The sequence below is a fragment of the Dipodomys merriami genome, unplaced genomic scaffold (assembly GCF_024711535.1).
Source record: "Dipodomys merriami isolate MVZ:Mamm:240054 unplaced genomic scaffold, mDipMer1.0.p SCAF_6, whole genome shotgun sequence".
Classification (NCBI taxonomy): Eukaryota; Metazoa; Chordata; class Mammalia; order Rodentia; family Heteromyidae; genus Dipodomys; species Dipodomys merriami.
The window spans coordinates 59,256,073-59,272,630 of NW_027206179.1; the positions used below are offsets into that span (position 1 = coordinate 59,256,073).

The 16,558-nt window shown below is 32.5% G+C and overlaps 1 protein-coding gene across 3 annotated transcripts in view; it reads right to left on the reverse strand.

Annotated features, from left to right (window-relative positions):
* Positions 1 to 16,558, reverse strand: part of Nbea (neurobeachin) — a 536,577-nt gene that overhangs the window by 324,772 nt on the left and 195,247 nt on the right. For all 3 annotated transcript variants that reach the window (XM_070002976.1, XM_070002975.1, XM_070002977.1), the window contains one exon: positions 15,496 to 15,623. In XM_070002976.1, coding sequence (XP_069859077.1) covers positions 15,496 to 15,623 — 128 coding nt within the window. The remainder of the gene's footprint in view (positions 1 to 15,495; positions 15,624 to 16,558) is intronic.

Consider the following 16,558-nt stretch of genomic DNA (forward strand, 5'->3'; position numbering starts at 1 on the left):
AGGAAAGTCCAAGAGATTCTTATGTCTAATTAACCACCAAAAAGTGGAGAAGTGGCTCAAGTGGCAGAGTACTTGCCTTGAGAACAAAGCTCAGGGATAATACTAAATCTTGAGTTCAAGCCTCAGGATTGTGTCAAAGACACAATCATTATTTTTAATAATCAGACTAACAATGCTAAGTATACCAAAGCATAAACATTTTGCAGGAACATTAATGAAACGATTAGGAACTGTACCAGGATACTATGCAGTCTAAGAAACAGTACAGAAAACCAAAGATGACCACTTTGCAATAGTGAGGGAAGGTTTCCAAAGTAAGGGAAAGTAATGAAGAAAGAGAAAATACTAGGCTACATTGGAGAAAGCTGTAGAAGTGGATAATATCTCTCTCTGTCTCTCTGTCTTCTGATTTATAATGGCTTTTCCAATAATCAGAACTGTAAATTCATAAAATTCTATTACAAGCAATCATCACAGAGGGGTATTCTCATATAATATTCTTTTTTTTTTTTTTTTTTGGTCCGGTCATGGGGCCTGAACTCTGGGCCTGGGTGCTGTCCCTCAGCTCTTCAGCTCAAGGCTAGCGCTCTACCACTTGAGCCACAGCGCCACTTCCGGCTTTTTTTTTTTTTGCTTATGTGGTGCTGAGGAATCGAACCCAGGGTCTCGAGCATGCAAGGCAAGCGCTCTACCACTGAGCCACCTTCCCAGCCCTCATATAATATTCTTATAGTGGAATTATTATGCAGAAAGAGTATTCTTAAACTGAGTAGCATACACAAAAATATATGAAGACTAGGAAAACATATCAAAAATAAAATTATAGTACATACTGAATGTGTGGATTTCACATATCTTTATATTTATGTCACATATTTCATCATCTAAGAATTTTGAAAAGATATCAATAAAATTATTAAATATAACTTGTTCATTCACAATGGTATATGAAATACTGATTTAATAATTATACCAGACATTTCCATAGTTAACTTGTGGCCATTCCTTTTGAAATTGGTGTTAAATTCAAACACACATACACAAATAATTTCAAACACAACAAATTCCAATAATTTAAAAATTAAAGGCATTTTCTTGTGTATTAAAACTGGCCTTTATATGCACACAATGAGCTACATGAGTACAAAAGGACAGACAGAAAAGTGGTAACAACTTCTCCACTGTGACATGTAGGAAATGTTTATTCTCTTATCTGATTTCCTTGGGATTCTCTAGCAAGACTTAATGCAAGGGATGGTTTATTTCTCCTGTGATTCTGGGTCCACCTAAGCTGTAGTAATTCCACCTAATTAAGGAGCATCTGTAATGTGGAAATTTTGTTTTGATACCCGAAAAGGACAGATGAGAGGCTGATGGAAAAGTTGACATGGCCTGGGTCTGACCTCCTATCCTGAAACTAGAGAGCAAGTAACACCATATTAGGACAGCCAAAATCAAGGGCCAGGAAAAAGCCAGCTTATAAATGTTCTATGTAGATGTATTGGTATTTAAAACAATTTAGGTAGACAGCAAGTAATAACTGGAATACTAATATTAACCAGTTCTTTCATTTTCCTTGAAACAACTTAATATATTACTGTTAATCTTGAACACTCAAAACTAGGCAATTTTATTTGTATTGTAGGATGCTTTAATTGGGATCTAATTTATAATTAAACCCAAATTCTAGAATGGTTTTAGTGTAGTCTCTACAAACTAAATGATGTATAAATTTAAACTAACTTGCTTTTCTTGATGCTAAATTTGTTGGCTAGTAAATAGTAGATTAATGACTTATTTTAAATCTGTAGCAATATAATTTACATCATGTTGCAGTACATGTAACTGAAGAAAATGTTTTGCAAAACAGCACTTCTCACTATGCTATACAATGTTATGCTATGTTATTCTATGCTATGCTATGCTTCGCTATGTTCTTGTATAATGCTTTGTTGATGACACCATATAAATGGTTGAGAGACTGGTTGAAATGGTTGAGAGAAAACAAGAAAATTTCGACATAATTTAAATATGAATAAAATTCAATTTCAGTATTATAATGTTCTACAGAAATACTGTCATATCCATTTATATATGATAATGGCTATATCTATGTTAAAATGGCAAAGCTGAGTATTTAATATGAAACTAGACCATCACAAAGTCTAAATGTTTCCTTTAGTTTGCCAACTTTTGCACTAAAAAAATCAGTTCTTCTAGTGTGCATATCCACAGTTCTGTGTCCTTCCCTCAGGTCTTCCTGAGCTAAACTGACATGGAAGGGAAGAGATGACTTAAATACATACAGGGTCTTTGTCATGTAGGTATGAGATTTCTATTTTGTTCTAGACTTAAATACAGGAGCAAAAAGTATGTAAATGAAGACAAAAGTATTTACAGAGTATCTTATGGCCCTTAAATGTTAGTTTCTGATTGTCCCCATGAAGGCTGACAAGTGTTTCTGCAGAGCAAGTCTGTGCAATAAGCAGTCAATTACTCTGCATTGCACTGAAACTAAAAATGGGGACAATGTCTTCTTTTCACTTTTATATGCTTTCAACTACCTGTCTTTATCTTTCCTTGTCCACATGTAAACATTTATTTAAAATCCTATTTGGGGGCTGGGAATATGGCTTAGTAATGGTAGAGTGCTTGCTTAGCATTCATGAAGCCCTGGGTTTGGTTCCTCAGTATCACATAAACAGAAAAAGCAGAAGTGGCACTGTGGCTTAAGTGGTAGAGTGCTAGCCTTGAGCACTGCCCAGGTCCTGAGTTCAGTCTCCAGGATGGGCAAAATAAATAAAATAAAACAAAATAAAATAAAATCGTATTTGGTCAAAAAAGTCGTATTTGTTTGGTTTGCCTCCATGCCAATTCTTGTTGTATATAACTGACAGACTGCTTCTAAATCTTGATTTTATCTCTCCATGCTCAAAATTTAAGAAGTTTTTCTTTTATTCTGCTGCTTTTGTCAAACTCATCATCCCTGACACGCCCCCTCACTTCCATGCTGTTTTCCGCTAACTTTCAATGGTGATCATGAAGCAGTAAGAACTTTCCTGGCTCTGCTGACATGTCCCTATATACCTGGTTTCTCATACAAGTTTAAAGCTAACCAGTATGTTGTACATCTTGTGGTTTTTAGTATATTGTACTGTTATTTTACAAAAATTTATCGGGTTGAAAATAAAGCAATGCCAGGGAAGTTAAATACTAGAAAGCTCACCTTTGTAGAATACCAACAAACTTTCAGTATTACAGTGAAATTCATTACTAAATAAGCAAAATGGAAAATGGTTACTATTGCCATCATGCACAAAATACTCGGTGTTGGAATAAGTCAGTCAGAAGATTTTTTGTATTGCTTCTTGATAAATAAATTACAGTTTTCTCTATCATTAATACCATACATTCAACAATAGGAAGCTTCATTTGTTTTATCTTCTAACCTATTAACAAGTGCTTTTGGGCACACGTTATATAGCAGGTCCTGGAAGAACTTATTCTCTGGCAGATAATAGAGATATTATCAAACAATTACCTAGTTACAATTTTGATACATGCTCTCAAGAAAAAGTATATTGTGCTATATGACAGAGTTTTAAGTTTCCAAGGGAACTTTCAAACTTGAAGTTCATCTTCTTAGAGGAAGTCAATGATAGATTTAAAGGCATAATCTAGAAGGTAGACAAATGGAAGGCATCCCCTGATTAATAAACAAATAATTCAATTATAAAAAGACTTTTCTACGTTATTCAATTACTTGGAATACATTGATCTCACTGAATTCTTTATATAAACATGCCACCAAAGCAAAATTCTTTTGTGTCTACTGTGTGTATAATATTAAATGCACATATGACTTTATATTGTTGTTATTATGGTTAACATGAAAAATGCTTAAGTAGCCAGTAGCTTAGCTTTCATTTTCTGGACCAATCAATTATCAAATAACTGCATATGCAGATATCATGTAGTAAGTATGTAGTTACTGTTGTCCTACCTCATTCTCAGAGGCTGCTATTCCATAATTGGCTGCAATTAATTGTTCCTTTCTAAGACTCTTGTCCATAACTGGCTGAATTTTATCTATTCGTATCTATCATCACTGTATATCCCTGTCACCTGGGGCTACAGAAGGTTAAGTTCCACTTCAATTGATCTATGCAAAATTTCTATCCTTCTATTAAGAGAAATAAAAAGAAAATTGTACTCTGAAGCTTTTTTGGTCATACTATAAAATAAATAAATTTCCACTCCATTTTATACAGTAAAAGAAACAGGATTCAGTTTTTAAAACTGTAGGTTTTACTTAGACCAACCTGAAGAAAAGAGCCATCAGATACTAAGTAAATGCAAGCTCATCTTTCATTGTTAATAAAGTGCTTGTCTCCAGTTAATCCTATACCAGCTAGTTCAGACAGAATACCTATATTTTGGGTGCTAATCCCTTTGTCCTACTTCAGATTTATATGTTGTCATTTACATTTCTAATCTCTGTGAATTTCAACTCCTATACAATTTACTTCATTTTTCCTTCTGGAAGACTAGAATATAATGACATGTTATCTCTGTGTTTCCTTCCTTTTTTTTTGTTGGTTTCAGTCAGGGAACTAGGCACTGTCCTAAAGCATTTTTGCTAAGGCTCTACCACATGAGCCACAGCTTCAATTCCACCTTTTTTTTGGGTAGTTACTTGGAGATAAGAGTCTCACAAACTTTCCTGCTTGGACTGGCTTCAATCTATGATCGTCAGATCTCAGACTTCTGAATAGCTAGGATTACTACAGGTGTGAGCCACCTGTGCCTGGCCTATGTTTCTTAATAAATTTTTTTAGTAAAAACAAGTTTGTTAACTTGTCATCAATATCTGATTTCATATTAGATTTGGGGATATAGTTTCAACTCAGCCACAAAATATTCATAAATATATTGGTCATAACTAATGAGTCATAAACTTTTTAATTGATGATAAAATCATATTTATTTAATGGCATTCATAAAATCATTCTTATCAAGGCATGTCTTTGTAGTAGTCGCTAAAATGTTTCCACACTGAAACATAAATTGTGCAGTTACAATATTTATGATCAAGAAGATAGAAGGCATTGTTTTTGTGTTATTTGAATCTGTGATAAATATTTTGGTCAATAAGTATGTTGAATAAACAATTGTGTTAGTTCCAAGACTAGAAAATTTCTATTACTTTGTAAGAATTCTTTTCATAAGTTATCAGCATATCAGTCCAGTTTTTAAAAAAGCTACTGTTTAGAATCCAGATTTAACAAAATGATGGTATCCCTAAAAGAACATAAAGCAAATATAATGGGCAGAATGTTCCCTTTATGATTTCCTAAACCTAGTCTACTCTATAAATTCTCCTTTTGGCTTAGAAATGTCCATGACTTCCTTCCGAAGTGAAGCTCTATATTGACTGAGAACTTCATTGTTTCTTTTATCCCTATCAAACATCTTCATTTGTTATCTCCAATGGTAGTTTTTCCTATTTCCTTCAAAACATAGATCTCCGTTCCCTGAGAATTTCAAATAACATTTAAACTAGCCTACCTTCCTCTTCTATTTCACTGTGAGATTTCTCCAATAATGCCTCAAATATTATTTTATCCACTACCCTGCATCTATTTTCACTCCCCCCTGAGATTTATGCATTCTGAGAATCAGTAGGTCTTTTTAAAATTTTGATTTTTTTTGATTTTAAAGCTGAGTTGTAATCTATCACAGGGCTATCCCTGTACTTGTTTGTGTTGTGAAGAATACAGAACATAGTTGCTTACAGTTGTGCTTATAGTTGTGATTACTATGAAATTTTATAAAAAGAATTATAGAGACATCTGAAACAGTAAAATAAGTAAAGTTGTGGGGCTAAATTTTAAATGTTTATAGTTTAATACAATACCAAATTATTTTTCAAAGTGGCTTTACCATTTTGAACAACAGAACAGTAATAGATGACAGAGTCTTAGGATCCTTTACATAGTCTCACCTAAATTAAAGTTTTATTTTCTCATCTATAATCTGTAGGTCTTTTGTGCTTTACTAGTTAAAGCCTGTGGTGAAGGTGGTGAATGCTAAAATTCATGTCCCCCTCTCAATATCACCTGATGTTTCATAGTTGCTATTTTTTCAAAGATAATTAATTTGGGGTTGAGATTTTTGATTCAGGAGGTATGTTTTCCTACATTTTTATACTGAATGAGTGAATGTGAACACACACTTGTTATGCATGAACTAAAACTGAGAAAACTGTTTTCAATACATGTACACTATTAACTACTTCTTAAACTTTTTTCATTGTATGTACCCATGTTTTCATGTTATCATTAAGCCTTGGCTAAAAAAAGTACCGTTTACTAGTTTCATAATATAATCTGCTGGCAAAAAATTTTGCCAGCTTCTAATGCCTGTAAAAATATTTATTCCCTACCTATTTTTGAGGAATATTTCTAAGAGCTCAGCAACTGATAGGCTTTCACTATTTTTCTGGCTTGCATAATTTTTGAATTCCATTAAACAATGTGTTTTCTTCTGATAGTGTTCTAGGAATTAATTCCAGAGCATTATGCTCTACCAATGAGCTATATTTCCAGCTCTTTGATATGTTTCTCAGAATATTTTAAGTTTGAATTATCATACATTACTGACTTTTTTTACTTGGTTCACATCAAAGTATATTTATTAGAATACAAATAATGGAAATGCATACAAAAATTTATGGTGTGCACGAAGCAATTACCTCTAACATTCACTCTGTTTGCTGATATTAAAACAGAAAAGGACTGTATTGAATTTTATATTGCTCTGGTCTGTTTTTAATAAAATTATTTAATTCCAAGTTAATATTCTCATTTTTTGTTGTAGTACAATACACACAGCCTGAAATTTACCATGTGAAGTACTTCTAAGTATACCTATAAAGTGGTATGAAGTTTACAATCTTGTACAACCATGACCACCATTCATCTCTGTAATTCTTAGTGTCAAAAAACTGAAACTTCACACTTACTGAACAATAATTACTCTCTCCCTTTAGGCCCTGGCTACATTCTACCTTTTTGACTTTAGTCCAACCACCTCATGTAAACAGAGTCATACAGTCTTTGTCTTTTTGTGACTCATGTATTAAAGTTAGAATAATGTCTTCAGTATTCAATGTATTTTAATCATGTCAGTTTTTCATTTTATTAGGTTGAATAATATTCCACTGTAGGCAAATACCACATGTCCCTTATATATTCATCTATCAATGGGAGTTGAATTGTTTCTACATTTCAGCTACTATAAATAATGCAACTATGCACGTGGGTGAACAGATATACTTGAGATCCTGCTCTAAATACATGTTGAAATGCTGGATCATGTATTATTTTTAATTTTTTAGGAACTACATACTGTTTGCATCAGTCATACCATTTTATGTTATCACCAACAATTATGAGACACAGAGTTTCAATTTTTCATATCCTCTATTATTCGTTGCTTTCTGATCTTTTTGTCTGCCAAGTGGTAGCTCTGTGGTTTTGACGTGCATTTCCCTAATGATTAATGCTGTTGAGTATTTTCTCAAGTGTTTGAATGCCATATTTATATCTTCTTTGGAGAAATGTCTCATCAAATACCCAGATCATTTTTATTTAGGAAATAAGTAATTTTTTAGGAAATAAGTAATTTGTAAATATTTTCTCCTTTTCTGTGAATTGCCATTTTACTCTGGTGATACTGATTTTTAGCTACAAAATGTTTAATATTCATTAAGTACAATATGTCTATGTTTTGGTTGCCTGTGTCTTTGATGTCATATTTGAGAAATCACTGCCAGGTATGGAAGTTCCAAGGAACACATTTAGCACTACTCACTTAAATCGATATACTATGTATTTACTGCATACAACTGGATGTTTTTGCAGATATACATTTTATAAGATTAAAACTAACCAATTACAACATGTATTACCTCATGTGTGTATCATTTTGTTGGCAGAAACAGTTTCTGTTCTGTTTAATTAGTATTTTTCAATAATACAACATATTGTTAAGTATTGTCCTTGGTTCTACAACAAATCTCTTAGATTTATTCCTTTTAACAAAGTATTTATACCTGTACACTTATGCTTAGACAGATATTATTATGCCAAGAATGGAAAATAAATGCATGTGTTGAACTAATAAAATTTATCAAAAGAAGTAAATAGAAATTTTAAAATAAGCTTTTTAGTTGCTAAAATTCAGTCTTAAGAAATATAACATTTTATTTTAGATGGCTTATACTAGTTAAGTTTGGTACTAAAATTAAATTATTTATTTATTTGTGGGTTGTGGGTCTTGAACTCTGGTCCTGAGCACTGTCCCTGAGTCTTCAGCTCAAGGTGAGCGCTCTACCACTTGAGCCACAGCGCCACTTACAGTTTTCTGGTGGTTAATTGGAGGTAAGAGTTTCAAGGACTTTCCTGCCGGAGCTGGCTTTGAACCATGATCCTCAGCTCTTAGGCTCCTGAGTAGCTAGGATTACAGGAGTGAGCCACTGGTTCCTGGCATGAAATATATTTCTTAAAGGTTATAAGGAAAACAGATTCAGGGTATCATGTAGTAAATAAAATAGGAAAATATTATTAGTACATATTATGGAAAGGAATATGGAAAATCATAAGAATTTTTCAGGATATACCATCACACACAGGCAGATAAATGAAAATGTAAACAATATTATTAATACCACTTAAGTTTATTTTTTTGATAATGACACTGTCTTTAAACAGGAGTTAGACAACTGCAGCTGTAGTTTGCTTTTGCATGGCAAGTATATTAGAGATATATATTACATTTTCAAAGGATTACAAAACTAAACAACATACACCAATAACAGAATATATAATAAAAACTTTGTTTTAAATTAGTTCTGGACTTATGGAACATTAAGGAACAAAGAAGTACTAAAACTTAATTCACAATTTGAATTGTATGTAGTTTGTTAGGAATAAAAATATTAAATATTAAGTTTTGTGAAAGTTACTCATGATTGAAATCTTAAGGCATAAAATTTATGATTACTGTTTGGCTAGCTCATTTCCTACATATGTTAATTGTTTTGATTGTGAATAATTATGCATGTAAGAAATAATTGGAACATTTCCCTTTTACATGAAAGACTTCATTCAATATGTTTTTTATTATTTGGATATGTAAAATTATCTACTCAGTTCATGCAGTAACAAGTAGCCATATGGGATTATATAAAATTTAGGAAATAATTTTTTTCCTGATTTATTGACTTTTGGTGCTGGTCATAGGGCTAAAACTTAGGGGCTGGGTGCTGTTCTTGTGCTTAAGGCTAGCACACTACCACTTAAGCTACATTCTCATTTCTGGCTTTTGGTGGTTAACTGGAGAGGTTCATGGACTTTTCTGAATTTTCCAGTAATTATGTGTAACCATATTTCTCAAATGCTTGCCTGCTTCCCACCAATCTCCCATGCATTTGACCATACTATATGTATTACGCAGCTATAGCTAGACTTTTTCCCTTCAGGCACAGTGGGGTTTAATGGGATCATTTTTACCTAGACTTATGAATACCCATTTGTTGTTCTTAGCTATTATTTTACCTTCTATTGTTTCACTGAATACCCATCTATTGTTCTTAGCTATTATTTTACCTTCTATTGTTTCTCCGAATACCCATTTTTTGTTCTTAGTTATTATTTTAGCTTCTATTTCCATCCTTATTTGAAAAAATCATGTATTTAAAAATTATGTTTCATTCATTGTTATGTTTGAATTTGTTGCATTGAATTGTCCAGTATTATAATTTAAAAATGTTAATTCTAAAATTGTATTTTGATACTTAATTTTGATAAGATAAATATATAAACATACACAAGGCTTTCTAAGAATTTAGCCATACTGCTACTATTAATGGTCCATGGCACTTTAGAGACTTCTCAAGTAGGGTTATTTTCTTATAATAATACTGTAATATTTTATACTGTATTTTTATACTTTATAGCTCCCCCAATCCCAAGCTGAGGACCAAACTCAGAGTCTTGTGCTTGCCAGGCAAGGCACTCTTCTGCTGAGCTAAATCCCCAATCCTGTATTTTTATACTTTAAAGAAACATTAGAGTCCTCTTAGAAACTCTAAAGAGCCTTGAAGTATTTCATGGCACTACCTGAAACGTCATCCACCGCTACAAATCATTTTAAAATATTTCATCTTTTATGTAGTTCCTAAAAAGTACATGCTACCACTTACTAGACTTAAGTGGCTTTTAGCAGAAGACATCCATCTCTTAAAGGACACAATCATAACTGCGGTTAAGCCATTTAGTTTCTTTCTTGGTTATTACAGTCAGATGATAAAAGACATTTAGACTAACAGAATATTCATATTCAGAGATAAAGTGATAGGGTGAGCCATAGTCTGATGATTAAGCAAAATAATCTAATTTTACAGGTATGTGAAAAGACTAAGTCAATGCACATAGATAAGCAGCAGGATATGAAGTTGTCTTGAGTACTCTTGGTTAATGAGTACCCTTTCCCAAATCTAAACTGTTTGAAGTTTGATTTTATTTCATTTTTTTCCTTAGACACTTAAAACTTTTATTTTGCTGTACACTCATCATAATTAACTTACCCTGAATATTTTTTCAGGGTCCCAATTGAAATAAATAATACAGAATATAAACCATTTTGCAAGACTACCCTCTTCCATGATGGAACATTCAAATGAACACCATGCAAGCATACACACCCTTAAATATACTATATCTCTACTGATTATGAGTAATGATAACTTCTACCTCATAAATCAAAATGTTCAGCTTCTATTCTACTTCCTAGCAGCTAACACTCTACCTACAACTGGCCATAGATTCAAATTCTAAAATAAGTTCCTCTCCACTCTCTTTCAGACAGGTGCCATATATTCTCTTGAGTACATTCGTCATTGCTTCAGAAAGCCATACAAATCTAACCATTTTGAACCACTGATTGTTTTGTCATCTTTGGCTATAAGTTTTGACTATAAAATTTGAAAGGATATTAGTTTAGCTCATAGTTTAAAAGACATACACAATAAAAAATATTACTGATAAATCTACAAGAAAAATCTTCTTTTTTGGGGGGGGGTCTGGTCGTGGGGCCTGAACTCTGGGCCTGCATACTGTTCCTCAGTTCTTCAGCTCAAGGCTAGCACTCTACCACTTGAGCCACACAGCCACTTCCAGCTTTTTTTTCTGCTTATGTGGTGCTGAGGAATCGAACCCAGGGCGTTGAGCATACAAGGCAAGCGCTCTACCACTGAGCCTCCTTCCCAGCCCAAATCTTGTTTTTATTAAGAAAAACTGAATAAAAAGCACCATGTAAAGATGCAAAATAAATATATTTTATGATTAGTGAAATTAGACTAAGAGTGTTTTCTCAAGTATCCTCAGTTACTCAAATTTTGTTTCTGCCATACACATAAGTATGGGGAAGTCAAAGCCATGAGACCTATTAATCATGAATACTATTTCTTAACCAGTAATATTCAATAATTAAGATAATGATGTGTTTACCATGCAAATACCCTTAGTTCTGCATGGTTTAGAAGCTTTTCTTTTCCAGAGAGAGGAAAAGCTGGTAACATTAAAGGTATAGAGGATAGCAAATGGAAAACAAGAGTGAACATTCATGAATGAGAATGTGGAAACTGAAGATGAAGCTTAGTAGTAGAACACATTCCAGGTCCTGGGTTTAACCCCCAGATTGGGGAAAAAAGAACAACAGGTAAGGCCATGCATTTCTACATGAAAGGGAGAAAACTACATAGAATGCACTTGGTATACATGTACTAGGAAACTTATGGGGATGAATAGCTAGGCGGCACTTAGAATTCCTTTAGGAAGATAAAATTGTTTCATCTCTCTCTATTTTCAAAGTTTACAAAAGCTGCCATTAAAGAAAAAATGTTATATTAAAGTATAGGGGAAAATACTTCATATTTATTATATAACAATATCTAAGTTATGCAATGTCAATATAATATTAAGGTACTTTCTGTGCACATATGAAAGTCATTTTCTTAGTAGTAGGTGAATAAAATACTATAGAAACATAGAAGAGAGGATGTTAATTTGGCTTTCAGAACCTGAAACAAGACTCAAAGAATGAGTATGCTGTTCAGGAATAAGAGTTACACACTAACAAGGAAATGTGACAGTGGCTAAATTGTTTGTATGTTCAAGGAATGTCTTCTATCACAAAAGGATAGTGATCAGTCAAATCTAGACAAGAAGATTATAACCAAATTCTGAGCAATACTAAATATTATTCTGTAATGCAGAAATAATTTCTATGTATTTGGAGAGCATAGACTAGTAAATAATTGAAGGACAATAGCTTAAGACTTTCAAAATTTCATTTTGCCAAGTGATGGCATTTAAAAGGAAAACCCACAATTTAAAAACCTATCATGTGATAAACTTTTATAAAAACCTTATACTCTATATCAGCATAGAAGGACATGAATATTAAAACTGGATATATAAAAAATCTTTTGAGTATAAAAAGTGATAAAGTTGTACTGAACTAGAGAATCACATAATAAATTAACAATTTTACTTGTTCCAGTATCTCATTTCTAGTCTAATTACTTTTTAAATTATCTACATTTAGCTTTATGTCATGTTATCAGTAGAGATTTACTGTTAATACTCTTTCAACTCAATTTAGAATAGGTGAGGTAAATGTAGAGGAGCCCTAAACCTAGTTCCTAGTTACTCAGCCACTTTTCTCTAACTTTTCTTTGTATAGTGAAAGAATTCAAAAGCTGAGGTATCTGCCTATGGAAAATTCTGGAAAGGAGGTTATACATGATGATTCTGAAGAACCAACATACAACAGTTAAAAAGTTAACAGAATAATTCCAAAGAACATTGTCACAGACTTGTTAAGGAACTGGTAGTGTAAGTCTTACAACTTTACCTAATTTCACCTCTGCTTTGGCATCTAGACAACTCAGTAAACAATTTGTGACTTAATTTTAGAAATAATGTGACACCCATTACTGATAATGTTACTACAATAGTAACTTTATTTTATATTTTAATTTTATCTTTTAACAGTATTTATGGATTTCATCAATTTTGGAAAAAACACAAATGAATGAAAATAAGAGGAATAGCTATGGATTGGTTTTCAATTAATATTTATTAAAAATTTTAAATTGAAAAAGTGAGATGTCAGAAAAGTATTAAACTATAAATTACAGCATTTTTGCTCATCACTAACTTGTAACTAGAGGGAAAAGAATTAAAACAAAATAAAGTAAAAAATTATCCTCTAAAAATTTGGTGTCTTACAAGTCTTCCTCTTTTATCTACCTTAATATTTATGTCATCTTGTATGGCTTATAACATAGCTTGATATAATATTTGAATATTTGAGGAACTAGACTCTAAGATAATGTTTTCAGAAATTATTTTCCAACAAATAATTATAAATATCATAACAGAAAGCTAATGGTTTTAAGAAAAAACATTTTTATATTAATGGCGATTTTAATAACAAGAAGATAAATTTAGGAATAAAAAGCTATGTGAAAAGAATCAGTACATTTTGGATAAAGTAAGTTTAAGGTATCAGTATACTATCTGGTTGGAAATACTCATATAAGGTAGCTCAAAATCTGTGTGGAATTCAGAAAACATAGTGAGCTGGTACAGTAATTAAGGAGAACTAAGCAAACACAAACTAAGCTTTCATAAATGTGTACCGATTTAGTAACAGGCAGGAGTAAGACCAGGAATAAACAGTTACTTTGATTCTATCAGAGGTTTATGCCCTTAAAAGAGTCTTACAACTATACCTTGGCTATAGTTTTATTATATGTATGTATGTATGTATGTATGTATGTATGTATGGATGTATGGATGGATGGATGTAAGTATGTATGTATGTATGTATGGATGTATGTATGTATCTATCTATCTATCTACCTATCTATCTATCTATCTATCTATCTATCTATCTATCTATCTATCTATCTATGTTTATTGACTTGTAGTTATTCATTTTTACTCTGTTTGCTCCCAGAGGTAGAGATACAGTTTTTAACTTCTGGCACTAAAGATGTAAAAAATTCATATTTTCTGAATGAATCAATGAACAGCCAATCATGTATAATCATTGATATGTCAATGAAGCTATTTAAATTATAGGCACAACCCGTGGTCAAGAACTACATAATTTTTAAATTTGCTTTCAGTGACATTTAAAATACTGCAATTCTCCAAGTCCTGTTCTCTGAAACATTTTCTACTTCATTTTGTGAATAGGAGTAATAAAAATAACAATGACAATAGTAGCACTAAGAGAGACATTTCTACTCTTGTCAAAACTACAGCAGCCTCCCTTTTACACACCTCTTAAGGTACCTCTCTTGGCTGCCCTTTCCAGTTCACTTTGCTTGAGCCATATTCATGGACAATTTTCCTCTTGAATATTGCCATTAGGTGCCTTTGTTCGAAGAACATTATACAAGGCTCATTATGGAATTTAATTCTTTGCAGAACACTGGAATGCTGTCATTGATTACACTGTACAGAAATGAAACTAAGGTACCAAGAAACACAGTAATTCACAAAGGCATAGAGCAAGGCAATGGAGCCATAGGCTGTTATTTGTTACTGTTTTACCTCATAAAAACAAACAAACACTGTGCAGAAGCAGTAGATTCAATGACAAAACAGGTGCGGAACATTCTTGCTTCCTTGGCAAATCAGAGGTAAAATCTAAAGTAGTACATATGACAGCTAACTCCAAGGACCATATAAATCTATATTTAACTACTCAATTATCTTGATATTGATTTCTCCTTTCTGAAGCCCACAGATAGTCATAAAGTTAAACTTTTTAAAAAAGAAATAGAACTTTGGTTAGCCATAATTTTCAAAGCTACTCTCTTGGTACAGTTTCATAAATGGAATTTTCACCACAATAAATTTCTCTCATTTGCCTCAATCTACTTAAGCTGTTGGACAGAAGATAGGACTTCATCAATTCCCAGTTTAGTATTTCTAAACTCTTTAACTCTCAGTTAAGAATTCTCACATTAAAAATGCTACATGAATAAGTTATGTAAAGAAGCATGGCTCTCAGATTCCAAAGGACATTTTAGAGGACATTGTTTAATGGGAGGATAGTAGTAGCCCTGATAAGACTGAAATTAGAAGAACCAGAGGTTCCTGTTCCAACACCTTACATAGTTTGTTCTTGTTTTCAAAATTCTGTCACTGGCATTGTGCAGAATGTCATTTTAAAATGATAAAAAGAAACCATTTAAATTCTTACTAGAATTTATGGATGCATTATCTTTACATTATTTTGGCTATATATATATATAAATATATATAAATATATTCTTCTAGAAGCAAAACTTATGCCATGATTCATGATACATTATAGAAAACTAAAATAATTAAAATAGAGAAATCATACCTTCTATCAATAGCTCTTGTCCATGACTGCCAAGAAGTGTACGAGATAGGAATGGGGCAAAGTCTACAAAAATTTCACGAAGAAGAGGAGCAACTTTTTCTAAAGCTCTTTCAAGTTTTGCAGTGATGCTGTTGAAATTAAGACATAAAGACTAATAAATATAATTCAATATAAAATGTCAAATAAACTTAACTTCTAAATTAAAATCTTCACAATTTATAAACCTCCAGCTCTAGCCCATAGAATAATAAAGCTTCCTGTAGAAGGAACACTGTACAGTTTCAAAGTCACAGGCTACTCAAAAGATTCCAGATTAGGATGACTACACTATGAAAAGAAATCAGAGTTGTGACAAATGTCAAGTGTCAAATGTCAAGAAAGTTATTTCTTACATGTCTCATGTGTTAATCCATTAAAAAAGTGAACATCTATTATATGTTATTCCAGTTACAAGAAATTTAACTATTGCTCTCAAGAAGGAATTCCTACAAAGCTGGACAGCTAAGGAAGTAACTAGAATTTGGCCAAACTGCTTTGCAAAAGTAGGCATTTTCTGTTTCATAAACCCATTTACTTTTCTTTATAAATTCCTGCATTATTATTGATATTGATCAAGTATTGAATTTTAAGCTATTGGCCTTACATGAATACTGTGTGGTGTTCTTGACAATAGTTTCATGTTATCTGTAAAAATGGAGGAAGAGAACATTCTACTTAGGTGAATAAATAATTTGATTACAGATCTCTCTCTCTCTCTTAGAAATACGAACTTTGGCCAGAAGTCAGTGGCCTGTGTCTGTAATCCTAGTACTCAAGAGGCTGATATTTAGAAGATCATTATTCCAGGCAGAAAAGTCCTGAGAACTCCATCTTTGAATAACTCCAGCAAGAATGCCAGATGGTAGAGTACCAGCTGAGAGAAAGAAAGCAGTGAAAGCACGAGTCCCTGAGTTCAAGCCCCAGTAGTGCCCCTTTGAGAAGAAAAAAATAGAATGTGTTCTTTAGAGAAAGATTGCTTGGAATCCTGGTCTGCTAGATGCAAGCTAGGTGATCATGTGACATT